This window comes from Cyprinodon tularosa, unplaced genomic scaffold (assembly GCF_016077235.1).
Source record: "Cyprinodon tularosa strain WSP-4 unplaced genomic scaffold, ASM1607723v1 ctg513, whole genome shotgun sequence".
Taxonomy (NCBI): Eukaryota; Metazoa; Chordata; class Actinopteri; order Cyprinodontiformes; family Cyprinodontidae; genus Cyprinodon; species Cyprinodon tularosa.
Window position 1 is genome coordinate 619199 of NW_024039245.1, and position 14126 is coordinate 633324.

Sequence of the window (14126 nt, forward strand, 5' to 3'; positions counted from 1 at the left end):
TGTCTTTTCCTCTAACTTTCCTTTTTAAAAGAATTTAAAATACTGTTTTTAAATCCTCAGGAGAAAAACAAGGTTGCTGCTCTGGAGCTGGCTACTCTGCTGCTGTCCATGCCGACTCCAGCCGGAGTCCAGCAGCAGACCAAGGGTCTGCTGGCAAGTCTCCACACGAGCCGTACTGCCTACCACAACCATAAGGTGAGAAAAGAGCTGACGGGCAGTTAAGTTTTTATTGTACAGCAGAGAGGTGCATTATAATACTAAAGCTGGTTTCTGTTTGTCACATTTATTTCTTAAGGGATACCATTTAAAATATTTCAAATTCTGTTTTTTATTTTTTTTTATTTTACTGACACATAATGAGACGGTAGAAAGTCAGAAACGGTGTAGAGCTTCTTTTGGAATTTGTTGATATTTACAAAACACCAAAAACGACATCAAATATTAAGAAATGCATAAAATCTAATTAAATCAATAAAATCATAAAAACAAAACACAATTTTTTAAATCGCAGAGGCTGAATTTCGGTTACATTCCATTTAACTGGACTAAGGCACTCTATTTCTTACTGCAGCCCTTTAGGTTGTGGTTATACATGTAGAATGAGTGACATTTAAATGGTCAACGTCTAAGTAGGCACTTTTCCCACATAATGGCAAAGTCTTGCAACAATGGACTCTGAACAAGAAAGCTTTTAAAGCAGCATAGAAAACAAAAAGACCCTGAAAAGAAAAATCTATCAGCTTGTGGTTGTAGCAAAAAAAAAAAAAAAAAAGGAGAAAAAAAGAAAATCAAAGTAAAATTGCAATATTGTATAAAAAGAATGAGTTTTGATTTTTGGCTAAAGCATCGAGCCCTTCACTTGTGTTCCTCCTGTCACCAGGACCAATCTTTGCTGAGTAACGCAGTGCAGTGTCTGAACAGCTGCAGCCGTGAAGGAAAAGAACTGGACCCAGATGTGTTTCAGAGGCTGGTGATCACCGCACGCTCTATTGCAATCATGAGACCCAACAACTTGGTTCATTACACCGAAAACAAATCATCGCACCCTGACTCTGGTAAGAGGCAGTTTTTTTAAGGTTGTACAATCAAACTTGGTGAACAAAATACTACAAAGGATATTGAGGAAGAAAAATATTTGAAACAGCTATTTATTAGGATACATTTCGACCTGCCAGCTTAAAAATGAATTAAAAATTTAAGACCAATTTCTGTTTATGTGTTTGTAAAACAGACATGATCGAAGAAGGACAGAAGAACATGGATGGTGAAAGCTGTAACTTCATCTCTCAGCTTATGAATAACTTCTGGAAGCTTCATTCCCAGAAACCAAAGAATGCATTTCTTGCCCCAGCTTGTCTCCCTGGTGAGTGAAAGTCCTCTAACCCAAACTAGTAGCACTGTTATTTATGCTGCAAGAACAGAGAAACTTCTTTTTTTACTTGGGGTTGCAAAGTCCTTCCTGGCCAGGTAATTTCAATTTCTCAGGATGTCAAATGCAGACATCCTGAGAAATTCTCTTAGGTCCTCACTGCAAAATGTGTTGGTAACCAGAACTTGTGAATGGAGCGCAGCGCAGCGCAATTGCAGCTCCCTGCTCAGGAAGATGTCCTCTCATTCGCTCAAAATCAGCTCTGCGTTCACCTTAATTTTCCTGCTGCTCCGGCAAAATCGCTCCACGCTCGCTCAGATTTTTAGGAGAAGGCATTTTCTGAGTTTTTTTAATTCATGTAATTATGCCAGGGCCCTGGGATACATGGCATTTGATTCAATGATGGGACCAATACATGTTTGTCTTGAATACTGGCTGTTAAATTATTGCACTGTTTCCCAGCTGTGAACGTAACACCTCGCTCCATTCATGTTGCCCTGTGTTTCCTTTTTAATTAAGTTAAAAAAATCAGACTTAAATCAAATAAATGTTGCTTTACAAATTTTATAATCCAACATTTTTAATTGATATTGTGAGCACATCGAAGCGAACTGGAGCTGAGCGAAATCCTCGCTCCAGCCTTTGAATCGAAAACCACTCTGCACTCCACCATATTGCTTCCGCTCCGGTCCACCACTCACTCCATGCTCCGCTCTCATACTCTGTTCGTAACCATATAAAACCTTTTCTGGCAAGTCACTCATCGATTTCTTTGAATATTAAATATAACATTTTCTGACTAGACAATATTTTTTCCAGAAAAAAAATAGTATCCAATGTGTGTAAAGCACAAGGAGCAAGTTTTTGTTTTTTAGCCTTTGGAGAAAACCTGTTCATGCAGTAGATGTTTATGACTTGATGTGTTTTCTTACATGTACATCCAAAAACAGACTTATAGAATATATTAGTGTAGATTTACTTTTTTCCCCCCCTTTCTCTGTCATCTAAGGCCTGACACATGTGGAAGCAACAGTTAACGCCTTGATCGACATCATCCATGCCTATTGCACATGTGAACTGGATTACATCAATGTAGCTTCCAAGATCTACATGCAAATGTTATTATGTCCAGTAAGTAAAAGCATATCTAGTAATAATGTAAAGTGAAACACAGAAAATCACTATTAAACTAAGATTTCAACTTTATCGGTAGATACTCCTCTAATGTTATGGTTACGGCTGGAGTTGTAGTGATGAAGCAACACCTTTTGTTTCTAATGTTGTGTTAGGACACTGCTGTGAGCTTCGCCTGTAAGCAGGCTCTTATCAGGGTGCTGCGGCCTAGAAACAAACGGCGTCATGTGACACTTCCATCCCCTCCACGCTCCAACACACCTACTGGTAAGCTTTTCAGAGTTAAACAGAAATTATTCTATGACTTTATGATTTTCATTTGTAAGAGTTGCAAACTCTTGAAGCAATGTTATCTTTACTAACCTGTGTAGCTAGCTAGCCTTCTAAAGCTTAGTGATTTCCATTTTGTCAGGGGACAAGGATGATGATGATGACGATGATGCCGATGATAAAATGCAATCATCTGTGATGACTGGAGGGGAAGAAGGTCGACAGGAGAGCCAGGAGCAGAATGAAGTGGATCATGGAGACTTTGAGATGGTGGTAGGAAGAAAAAGGGACAAAAATAGTCCCTGGTTTATCTTTCTTTTACTATTATTGTTTATTCTGTGAGAGGGGAAAAAATTATGTGGCTTAATATTAGTTACTTGGCTAAAACTTTTAGTTTTAGAATTTTTATTTATCCTTGCTTTTTAGGATCTGCATTTTTCCAGATCCTGTATGGAACCTGTAAAGCTCTAGTTAAAACATGTTAATATAAAAGAGTAACGCATTTCTTTTGGCTTTCCTAGTCTGAGTCGATGGTTTTGGAAACGGCAGAAAATGTCAACAACGGAAATCCTTCCCCTCTGGAAGCTCTGCTGGCTGGAGCAGAGGGATATGCTCCTATGCTCGACATCCCTCCTGATGCTGATGATGAAACTATGGTAGAGCTTGCCATAGCTCTCAGCCTTCAGCAAGATCAACAAGGTCATTTTTCTTAGACTTTTGACCATAACATTCTGAAATGTTATCAGAAAGGCCTGTTGTCTTTTTATCCCATAGATGGTGATTTAAAGAATCTGTCTAGTTCCAGCAACTAAATGTACTTTTTGGTATTTTCAGGCAGTAATAGCAGTGCTCTGGGCCTCCAGAGCCTTGGCCTGTCTGGCCAGGCTCCAAGCTCTTCATCACTAGATGCTGGAACCCTTTCAGACACAACAGCGTCAGGTAAGAGGACTATTCCCTCTGAACTTGAAAAACACAAATCTTTTTCTCTGTTTTATTCTTGCATATTGACAGTTGTAAACACTGTAACTTCAAATTTCAACACTCAAAGCATTTTTTTAATAGCTCTTGTTTCATCTCTCCATTTTATCACTATATTGTGTCAATCTGACCATTAAACCTTCACTTCATGTTGCACTTAGTATATTATTAGTAAAGAGCAGCAAGCATTAACGGCAGTTTAAAGTACTTTGAATGTGCCTGATTGTGCTATTTGCTTGTTAGTAAACAAGTAAAGACAAAGATCATGTATCCTGGCCAGATGACCGCAGTGTATTTACTGTTACAGCTATTGCTATGATTTCAGCCCCGGCATCAGATGATGAGGGCAGCACAGCTGCTACTGACGGCTCTACGCTGCGGACCTCCCCAGCTGAGCACGGAGGCAGTGTGGGCTCAGAGAGTGGGGGTTCTGCTATCGACTCTGTAGCAGGGGAGCACAGTGGTGGGTTATTTAAATAAATTAGGCCAGTCTGATTTCCTGAAAACACAAACTTGCATGCCTAAAGTTAGTCGTAGCCTGAAAATCAATCAAATAAATTTCTGCCTTAGTATGGCAAATACATAAAAAATCTTACATTTTAATTACTTTCACTTTTCCCTCCAAATTCTTGAATTAGTTATCCACTCCTCTTCCTTCATGTTCCCTTACAGCTTTTTAAAGTTGAGAAAGTAGAACTTTCCTGGTCATGTATTTAATTAATAATGATCATAGTGGCCATTCCTTTACTCTTAATCTACCCCTTAGAGCTTTTTCCTTTGGCTTTCTTCTATTTTCAGTTTTTGTCATGTACTTTTTTCCCCACATATACCTGTGTACAGTGTCTGGGCGCAGTAGTGCATATGGAGACACCACAGTGGAGGGCCACCCGGTAGGTCCAGGCAGTGTGAGTTCCAGCACTGGAGCGATCAGTACCACAACAGCACAGCATGAAGGTGAAGGCTCAGAAGGCGAAGGAGAGACGGAGGGAGACATCCACACAAGCAATAGGTCAGTATCCTGAACTCTTGGATTGTGTTAAGTAGCTTTGAGGAGTCACTAGTTGCGTTTCCATTAAAAATGAGCAAATTTTTTAAGGCAAAATTTCCTAATTGCTGCATTGCCATTAAACAATAAATAGAAAATAGCCTGTGAATATGTTTGTTTACACGATAACTCTGGAAAACAACATTTTAGTTGTGAATTTAAACATTTACATGAGATATATCCATAGTTCAGCAATGGCTCTGTTGATGGGGGGGGGGGGAAAGTCTTGAATATAAATCTGCCCTACATTCATCCTCCAGCTTCTTCCACTCTTCTTCTTCATTTATTTTACAAGTCAGTACGGTCCAGTTGCAGATCACTTGACTTACGATGGGCCGTTAACACGCTGCTTTAATGCCAGACTTTTATTGGTCGATTAAAAAAAAATAAACATCGCCATTAATCTATTCTCACAGTTGGGTTGGGAGCTGGGTCCATACTAATGATGACTTTCACCTTGATAGTTTGGTTAGTTTTGTAGTTTTGGATTGTACATTTATATATTTTTTTGGTAATTTTTTAAGCAACTATGCTTCTTAGAGTGCAGTTGCTTCATTTAATAATTAGGAAATGTATTGGTAGTCTTATTACCTATTCCTTTTATGGTTTGTTTGAAACAGAGGTGTTATCTTTATTGCCCATGCAATAGGTATAAAGGAAATGGTAAAATAAAATTGTTTTATAGTTAAAAATTACTAAGACTATGAAAGGAAAAAGATGCACATTTTAATAATAATCCTTTTTAAGTCTTGTTCTGCTTGTTTCTCATCAGGCTGCACATGGTTCGCCTGATGCTGCTGGAACGCTTGCTGCAGCATCTTTCTCAGCTTCACAATGTTGGCGGGGTTCAAGCTATCCCATATATGCAAGTTATCTTAATGTTGACATCGGATCTTGACGGGGAGGATGAAAAGGATAAGGGTGCTTTAGATGACCTGCTTGCACAGCTGATTGCTGAGCTGGGGATACACAAGAAGGTAACTACATAGATCAACAATGATCAACCCCACGGATCTTTTGTGAAATAAAACTGAGTGTTCAGAAAAATAAATAAACTTAAGTGTAGATAAAAAAAAAAAATCCTCTTCCTATCATGTATCTATGTAGACTGGATGCACAAAGATGATTAGAGAAATGAGAAGTAGTTCTATTTTGCACATCTTAGTACCTGCTTTGTATGTTTGATACCACAAAGATGGTGTGAATGCTTTTCCATTGATCTTCTAGTATAAGGTCAGAACCTGCAGGACTAAGATGCAAGCCTGGAAAGTGTTAAACAATGCCTGAATAATAGCATGCTCAGGATAATTTATAAAGTTGTCATACTGTTAATGTTGCAGTTATCTCCACATTAAAGGGATTTAAGTGTTTTTTGGTTAAAAACTTATTGCGTTTCCTGAATCCCTGTTTTTCGTCTGCAGGACGTGTCTAAAAAGAATGAGAGGGGTTCGATCAATGAAGTCCACCTGGTCATCATGAGGCTTCTGAGTGTCTTCATGTCAAGAACCAAGTCTGGATCCAAATCCTCCTCAGAGGTGAGGGATCTTTCTTACTTTATTCTTCTTACTTTATTCTATCAATTGGATTAAACCTCAATACCCACAGATTTTTTTGTTTTTTTCCTTCCTTGAAGAAATATTTCTATCAGAGAAAGAAAAAAAAAAAGGAACATTTCTTGTCTTACACAAAATGTAATTAAATCAGTTTTATCTGTATATAATTGAAATCCTTTGTTTTGGTTTTAGTCATCCTCCCTGATTTCCAATGCTACGGCTACAGCCTTGTTGAGTCTAGGCGCCATCGACTATTGTCTCCATGTGCTGAAATCGCTCCTAGAGTTTTGGAAAAATCAACAGGGTGAAGAGGAACCTACAACCACCAGTCAGCTCCTTCGTCCCCACACAGCCTCCTCACCTCCTGACATGAGCCCCTTTTTCCTTCGTCAATATGTCAAGGTACCACCTTTTTTTAATATCTTTTTTATATATATTATATATATAATTTGCATTTCGATGAGAGCTTGAGCCTTTTTTTCTGCTGTTAGGGACATGCTGCTGATGTCTTTGAAGCCTACTCCCAGTTACTGACTGAAATGGTGCTCCGGCTGCCATATCAGATAAAGAAGATCGCTGACACAAACCCCCGAATCCCACCTCCTGTTTTTGACCATTCTTGGTTCTATTATCTGTCAGAGGTGAGCATTAGCAATTTTATTTTATATGCTTTTTCATTTTTCTTTTCATTTATGTTTATCTCTGCAACAAATAACAATCCTAAACCTCTGTTATTTTAGTATTTGATGATCCAGCAGACCCCGTTTGTTAGGAGACAGGTTAGAAAGTTGTTGCTGTTCATCTGTGGCTCCAAAGAAAAATATCGTCAGCTGCGAGATCTGCACACTTTGGACTCCCACGTCCGCAGCATCAAGAAGCTTCTAGAAGAGCAGGGCATCTTCCTTCGGGCTGGTGTGGTCACCGCATCCTCTGGTTCAGCGCTACAGTATGATACTCTCATCAGCCTGGTTAGTTAAACAGATTTTCTCAGCAGGCTTTATTGTTGCTGGTTTAAATTGTCAGATTCTGGTTTTTGTCTTATGTAAAATGTACTTTTCATCTAGGTATAGCTTTGTTGTCGCTCTATTTAAATACTATAATGCATTTCTCTTTGCAGATGGAGCATCTGAAAGCATGCGCTGAAATTGCTACACAAAGGACCATCAACTGGCAGAAGTTTTGCATGAAGGATGACTGTAAGTTCATGCAAAATATTACAGAAGAAATAAACATTCCCAATCAATACAGATAACATTATTCGTCTCTTGGCTTTCTCTTTCATGCTTTCTTTGCCGTCCAGCCGTGTTGTACTTCCTGCTTCAAGTCAGCTTCTTGGTGGATGAGGGTGTTTCTCCAGTTTTGCTTCAGCTCCTCTCCTGTGCCCTGTGTGGTAGCAAGGTACTCGCCTCCTCCGGCTCCTCATCATTCTCCGGTGGTGGCTCTGGTACTGCGGGTCAGGGAGGAGCTTCCCAGTCCTCTCAAAGCAAATCTTCCAGCAAGAAAAGCAAAAAGGAAGACAAAGAAAAAGACAAAGAGGGTGAGAAAGATGTAATTTACATTCTATTACTTCATTGTGTAAAAAGAAGGGTCTCCTGGTGGTTAAATCTGCATCTTCTGATCACAGGTGATGGTGTCAGCAGCCAGGAAGATCAGCTGTGTATGGCTCTGGTCAGTCAGCTGAACAAATTCGCAGACAAAGAGACTCTGATCCAGTTCTTGCGCTGCTTCCTACTCGAATCGAACTCCTCCGCCGTTCGCTGGCAGGCCCACTGCTTAGCATTACATATCTACAGGTAGTGTCGAAAGATTTATGCTTAGATTTTAACTCATTGTAGCTTTAAAAAACAGAATAAATTGTAAATTGCATTTGGTTTATAAAAAAATATTTGCACAGGAACTCCAGCAAATCTCAGCAGGAGCTTCTGCTTGATTTGACTTGGGCCATCTGGCCAGAGCTTCCTGCATATGGTCGCAAAGCTGCCCAGTTCGTCGACCTACTGGGATATTTCTCCCTCAAAACTCCTCAAACGGAGAAAAAGGTTAGCTTTGATGTGCTTGTGAGAACTTAAACTGTTTTTATTACAAGGCAGGGGTTGTGCTATTTAAATCAAATAAAAATGTTAAAGTCTTTAATCTGGTGCCTCTTTCTATCTATCCAAGCTGAAAGAGTATTCCCAGAAAGCTGTGGAAATCCTGAGAGCACAGAACCACATTCTGACTAATCATCCCAATTCCAACATTTACAAGTATGTATATATTCAATCAGATGTGTGTACTAAATAAAAGCTTTTATACTTAACCATTCATGTCATTATTTCTGGTTTGGTCTTGAAGCACCCTCTCTGGTTTGGTGGAGTTTGATGGCTTTTATCTAGAGAGTGATCCCTGCTTGGTGTGCAACAACCCAGAAGTTCCCTTCTCAGTAAGTAAAAACACTAAATTTATCTTATTTTATTGTCTCAAAAATCTGTCCTTATGTTTATTCTCTTTATATGGGAGGCACTTTCTATTCAGTGCTGATAAGTAAAACATTTGTATAGTTTTTAGTATCCTAACAAATTCATTCATGGTACTTCTGATTGTAATGACAGGATAAAAAAGGAAGGATCTACATGTAAAATGTCAATTTAGAATGGTAGAAAGAGATATAAGTTCCTTTTTAATGTTGGTTTTCCTTTTAACTCTAGAATATCAAACTATCATCTATCAAAGTGGACACCCGCTACACCACCACTCAGCAGGTTGTAAAGCTTATTGGCAGCCACACAATCAGCAAAGTTACTGTGAAGATCGGTGACCTGAAACGCACCAAAATGGTCCGAACCATCAATCTGTACTACAACAACAGGACGGTTCAGGCCATTGTGGAGTTGAAGAATAAGTATGCTTTAGTAACTCCTACTGCTTTATATTAGTAGCCTAGAGATCGAGTGATATGAAGGTGTAATTTTTAACTCTATGGTTTGGTTTAGGCCGGCTCGTTGGCACAAAGCAAAGAAAGTTCAGCTGACCCCTGGACAAACTGAGGTCAAGATTGACCTCCCCTTACCCATCGTTGCATCCAACCTGATGATCGAGTTTTCAGATTTTTACGAGAACTACCAGGCCTCCACTGAGACCCTGCAGTGTCCTCGCTGCAGTGCTTCTGTGCCTGCGAACCCTGGGGTGTGTGGTAACTGTGGGGAAAATGTTTACCAGTGCCACAAGTGCAGGTGAGCTCCAGGTTTCATCTACACGTCACTGATGGACTGTATGTGTTGGAAATTCTATATATATATTATAACTATGTTTCTTCAGGTCCATCAACTATGATGAAAAAGACCCTTTCCTTTGCAATGCATGTGGTTTCTGCAAATATGCTCGATTTGACTTCATGCTGTATGCTAAGCCATGCTGTGCAGTGGATCCCATAGAGAATGAAGAAGACAGGAAAAAGGCAAGCTCTTTTAATCAGATTAGACACTGAGACAGTATAAAAAAAATAAAAAATCTGCTGTCTGAAAATCTCCCAGAAAAATGTATATATTTTCACTCATGCATTTTTTGTGTAGGTTGTTAAAAATTATATGAACCATGTGTTTTCAGGCTGTGACTAACATTAACACTCTGCTGGACAAAGCTGACAGAGTGTACCACCAACTGATGGGCCACCGGCCTCAGTTAGAAAGCCTCCTGTCTAAAGTCAATGAGGCAGCACCAGAGAAACCTCAGGTCAGTCAATGGAGATGTTAGAAAACGGTACAGAAAATACTTTTCATAACCTTTGAACTCCTTGAGAACAAATATCATGTTGTAAAAACAAATTTAATTGCATTATATTTGGAATTCAGGTGGGAAATTATTAGAAAGTAGCTCATACTTGTGAGGTAAAAGCACTTTTTTTTTTTTTTTATGAAAAGAAACCTTTTTGATGGGCCATCTGTATTGAGCCCCAATTATTCAATACTAGTAGAACCAGCACAGGCCCAACTTTACACAGCGAGAGAATGGTGGTTATAAAACAATCTCAGTCAGATTGAACATAATGTTTGAAGACTTGCACACAGATTATGTGATGAATTCTGGTCTAAATGTTGATTAGGCCGTTGTGATAAAATATTGAAAATTGACAAAATCATTTTATTTGTTCCTCTGATCAAGTTGAGGGTTTTTGTTCTGCTGAAACATAAACAAACCTCATTCCTGGTTTCAAATATTTTGAGAGACTAGGGATGATTCTATATGTAGCTACATTACATGTTGTGTTCAGAATTTCCCTCAATATGGCATATTATATCAAACATTTTCCTCCCTTCTGAGCCGTTGCTAAACATGTTTGGATTTAAGTTAAGTGTGAAATGGATCAGTTTGTTTTTAAATGTTCTTCCAAAATGCTGCAAACGTAGAGGATTTTTTTCCTGTATTGATTTGTTATAAAAACTTTGTGGAACCGCTCTACCTTGTTGCACACAGGATGACTCTGGAGCAGGTGCAGGACTCGGTGCATCTTCTGCAAACGTTAACAGATACATTCAGCAGCTTGCTCAGGAGTACAGCGGAGACTGCAAGACTTCATTTGATGAGCTCTCCAAGATAATACAGGTCAGAGAGAAAAATCTTCCACTTACCATGAAACATAAAGTAATGTTTTTCAACTTTTTTATGACTGGATTCTGTTCTTTATGTTTACAGAAAGTGCTTGCATCTCGAAAAGAGCTCTTAGAATACGACCTGCAGCAGAGAGAGGCCGCCACTAAGTCGTCCCGGAGCAGCAGCGGCCACCAGCCCACCTTCACCGCCAGCCAGTACCGTGCCCTGTCTGTGCTCGGCTGCGGCCACACTTCTTCAACCAAGTGCTACGGATGTGCCTCAGCTGTCACGGGCCACTGCATTACACTGCTCCGCGCACTTGCCACTAATCCGGCCCTCCGGCAGATTCTTGTCCTTCAGGGTCTTATCCGGGAGTTGTTTGAGTACAACTTGAGGCGAGGTACAGCATCCATGCGGGAAGAAGTGCGTCAGCTGATCTGTCTCCTAACCAGGTGTGTTTCTCTATCCAATGCACCATATAGTGAAGAGATATTGCTGTAAAACCTCCCATTTAATCTAAAACTATTCTACTTGCTGTTTATCCTTTTGATTATTTACATAAATGACCATGATTAAATGACACATATTTACAAAATACTTCATGCAAAATATTCAGCTGATTAATGAAGTGGATTTTCTTTGCAACATTCCCTCTTCAGAGATCATCCAGAGGCCACTCAGCAGATGAATGACCTCATCATCGCCAAGGTGTCTGCTGCCCTGAAAGGTCACTGGGCCAACCCTGACTTGGTATGTTATCCCACATGTCTATGGACATAATTTTGGTGTTAGTTCAAATTTTTTAGTTCCACTTCAGTGCTATGCAGACTTGGCGTAAGCAAAAAAAATTTTTTGTTTTTTTTGACATCATCAGGTTAGTAATTTGCAGTACGAGATGTTTCTGCTAACAGACTCCATTTCCAAAGAGGGAGGATGCTGGGAGCTCAGGTTGCGTTGCGGTAAGACAAAACTCTTATTGCCATAATGCATAAGAAAAACAGGTTTAGATTACAGGTTTTTACATTCATGTTAGGTCATTTATTTACATAATTTATTGACTTAGATTTCAGTTTAAATAGATTTTTTCCCCTCTTTATATTTCAGCACTTAGCCTGTTCCTGATGTCAGTTAATATAAAGACACCTGTTGTTGTGGAGAACATCACTCTCATGTGCCTGAGAATCCTGCAAAAGCTGATAAAGCCTCCTGCGCCGACCAGCAAGAAGAACAAGGTAAATATGCAACACTTTATAATATCGTGTTGCACGAATACATAGTGTGTGAATGACGTAAATGATTTTACACAAAAACAGCCTCAACATAACGTCCTCAAACGGTGCAAGAATGACACCAACACGCCTTTTTAACATTTATGTGGGATAAGATTCTCCATGCAATAAACCGAAGGACAGCAAGGGGAGACTTAAGCTGCAGCTGGAGACCACACAGTGCCTTCTAAATCCTAATCAAGGATTTGAATCACCACCTGTCCTAAACCGTTTGATGAACAAACAGGAGACTTTATACAGGTCTTCCTCAGGGCATTCTGGTCCTCACATTGAAGGAATTCTATAAATTTTATTTATAGTTTGGCCGAGGACAAGATGGTGACGGAATGACATTGATACGCGTTCTGATGCCAGAGTTATGAGCATTCGTTCGGCTCAAACATATGCCCCGATCTTTTAACCTTTTCCTCTTAATTTTTATACTCATATTGTAATTGATTTTTTTTTTTATCATACAGGTCCAGGTCAAAAACTCCACAATTAGACTCTTTAAACCTGGACTGCATTGCTTTATAATAATAGAATAACTTTTAAACCCTTGTTTGATTTGCGAACCCTTTATTGAACTTTTTAAAAGGTCATTAAATTGATGGGGGGTTTTTTTTCTATTCTGATTACATTCTAACTATTCCAGCTGAAAAACTGCAACACCTAAACTCTTCAAACCCTTTGTGATTTCAAAAATATTTTTGTTTATCTATGGAAATGCTTTATTTAAATTTCTGCTGGCAGTCCTACTTGGCTGTTTTGAGATTTTGCACATATTTAAAATTTCTTCAACTTTTCTACACTTTTAAGCTCCTTATGTGGTGTGTTCCCAGCACATATCAGGGATCAGTTAGGCTAATGTCAAAGTAATGGGTATTGGCCTCGGCCTTAAAAGGGGCAATAGTGGTCGATCTCTAGTGCTCTGAACTAAAACCACAAGTCTTGATGCTTGATGCTTTTTTTTTTTTTTTTCTTTTAAAGGATGCCGCTACAGAGTCTTTGACTACAGTCAGGCCCTACAGTAATGAAATCCATGCTCAGGCTCAACTTTGGCTAAAGAAGGACCCCAAAGCATCATATGATGCCTGGAAGAAGTGCCTCCCAGCAAGATGTATGTGATTTATCTGCACAAATATTAAATCAGTTGGTATAAAGCTTGCCTCTAATTATGACTCTTTTACTTTTTGGTTTATTTCTGTCACCTCAGGCCAGGAATCTGTGTCAAAGCCACAGGGGAAGCCGGAGTTGCGAAAGCAGTATCTGCAGGAAAAGTATGTTTGGAAGTGGAAGCAGTTCATGAGATCCAGAAAGGGTGAAGGCCTCTTCCCCCGTCTGCTCAAACTGAGCCATAATAACTGGCTACGGCAGGTAAAACAATATTTAGGTAGCCTGTTAGAGCAAAATTCAGCAGCTTATGAGAGCATTTAGTTTACAACATCAAATCCTTTCTGCAGGTTCTGTTCACACCAGCCACCCAGGCTGCAAGACAGGCTGCTTGCACTATTGTGGAAGCGCTGACAACAATCCCAAGCAGAAAGCAACAGGTCTTGGACCTGCTAACCAGGTAGGAGCCTGAAATATACACCATAAAGTTCTTAAGCATCGCACCCTGCAGTATTTAATATAGAACTATTTTATGTTGATGATTTTATTGAAAAGTGAAGATGCAAATATAAGATATTTAAATGTTAAGATGTGAAAAAAATATTTAAAAACATCATTATGTTTCAATTATGTTGTGAATTGTATAATAATAAAACAGAATAATTTTACAATGTTAAAATAAGTTAAATATATGAATTGATCAATTATGAACTTAAAATGAAAAATGGAAACATAATTAATGTAGAAGACTGAAACAATATAAAAGTAAAAAATATAAAAACACATCCTGTTGTGCAATGAAATTTACAGTAAAGAAAAAGATTTTT

The 14126-nt window shown here is 39.0% G+C and overlaps 1 protein-coding gene across 10 annotated transcripts in view; it reads left to right on the forward strand.

Moving 5' to 3' along the window:
• The window catches only part of ubr4 (ubiquitin protein ligase E3 component n-recognin 4), a 74030-nt gene that overhangs the window by 43748 nt on the left and 16156 nt on the right, over positions 1–14126 (forward strand). For 5 of the 10 annotated variants that reach the window (XM_038303583.1, XM_038303586.1, XM_038303588.1 and 2 more), the window contains 33 exons: positions 61–195; positions 881–1055; positions 1232–1363; positions 2379–2500; positions 2659–2770; positions 2916–3046; positions 3295–3472; positions 3608–3712; positions 4059–4214; positions 4592–4760; positions 5569–5773; positions 6218–6331; positions 6542–6751; positions 6841–6990; positions 7090–7317; positions 7467–7545; positions 7650–7886; positions 7974–8142; positions 8244–8388; positions 8510–8595; positions 8684–8771; positions 9037–9230; positions 9322–9561; positions 9647–9785; positions 9935–10060; positions 10802–10930; positions 11021–11370; positions 11578–11668; positions 11793–11877; positions 12023–12150; positions 13177–13306; positions 13403–13563; positions 13650–13759. In XM_038303583.1, the coding sequence (XP_038159511.1) occupies positions 61–195; positions 881–1055; positions 1232–1363; positions 2379–2500; positions 2659–2770; positions 2916–3046; positions 3295–3472; positions 3608–3712; positions 4059–4214; positions 4592–4760; positions 5569–5773; positions 6218–6331; positions 6542–6751; positions 6841–6990; positions 7090–7317; positions 7467–7545; positions 7650–7886; positions 7974–8142; positions 8244–8388; positions 8510–8595; positions 8684–8771; positions 9037–9230; positions 9322–9561; positions 9647–9785; positions 9935–10060; positions 10802–10930; positions 11021–11370; positions 11578–11668; positions 11793–11877; positions 12023–12150; positions 13177–13306; positions 13403–13563; positions 13650–13759 (5009 nt within the window). The remainder of the gene's footprint in view (positions 1–60; positions 196–880; positions 1056–1231; positions 1364–2378; positions 2501–2658; positions 2771–2915; positions 3047–3294; positions 3473–3607; positions 3713–4058; positions 4215–4591; positions 4761–5568; positions 5774–6217; positions 6332–6541; positions 6752–6840; positions 6991–7089; positions 7318–7466; positions 7546–7649; positions 7887–7973; positions 8143–8243; positions 8389–8509; positions 8596–8683; positions 8772–9036; positions 9231–9321; positions 9562–9646; positions 9786–9934; positions 10061–10801; positions 10931–11020; positions 11371–11577; positions 11669–11792; positions 11878–12022; positions 12151–13176; positions 13307–13402; positions 13564–13649; positions 13760–14126) is intronic. The other 5 variants (XM_038303585.1, XM_038303589.1, XM_038303590.1 and 2 more) reach the window with 2 other exon arrangements.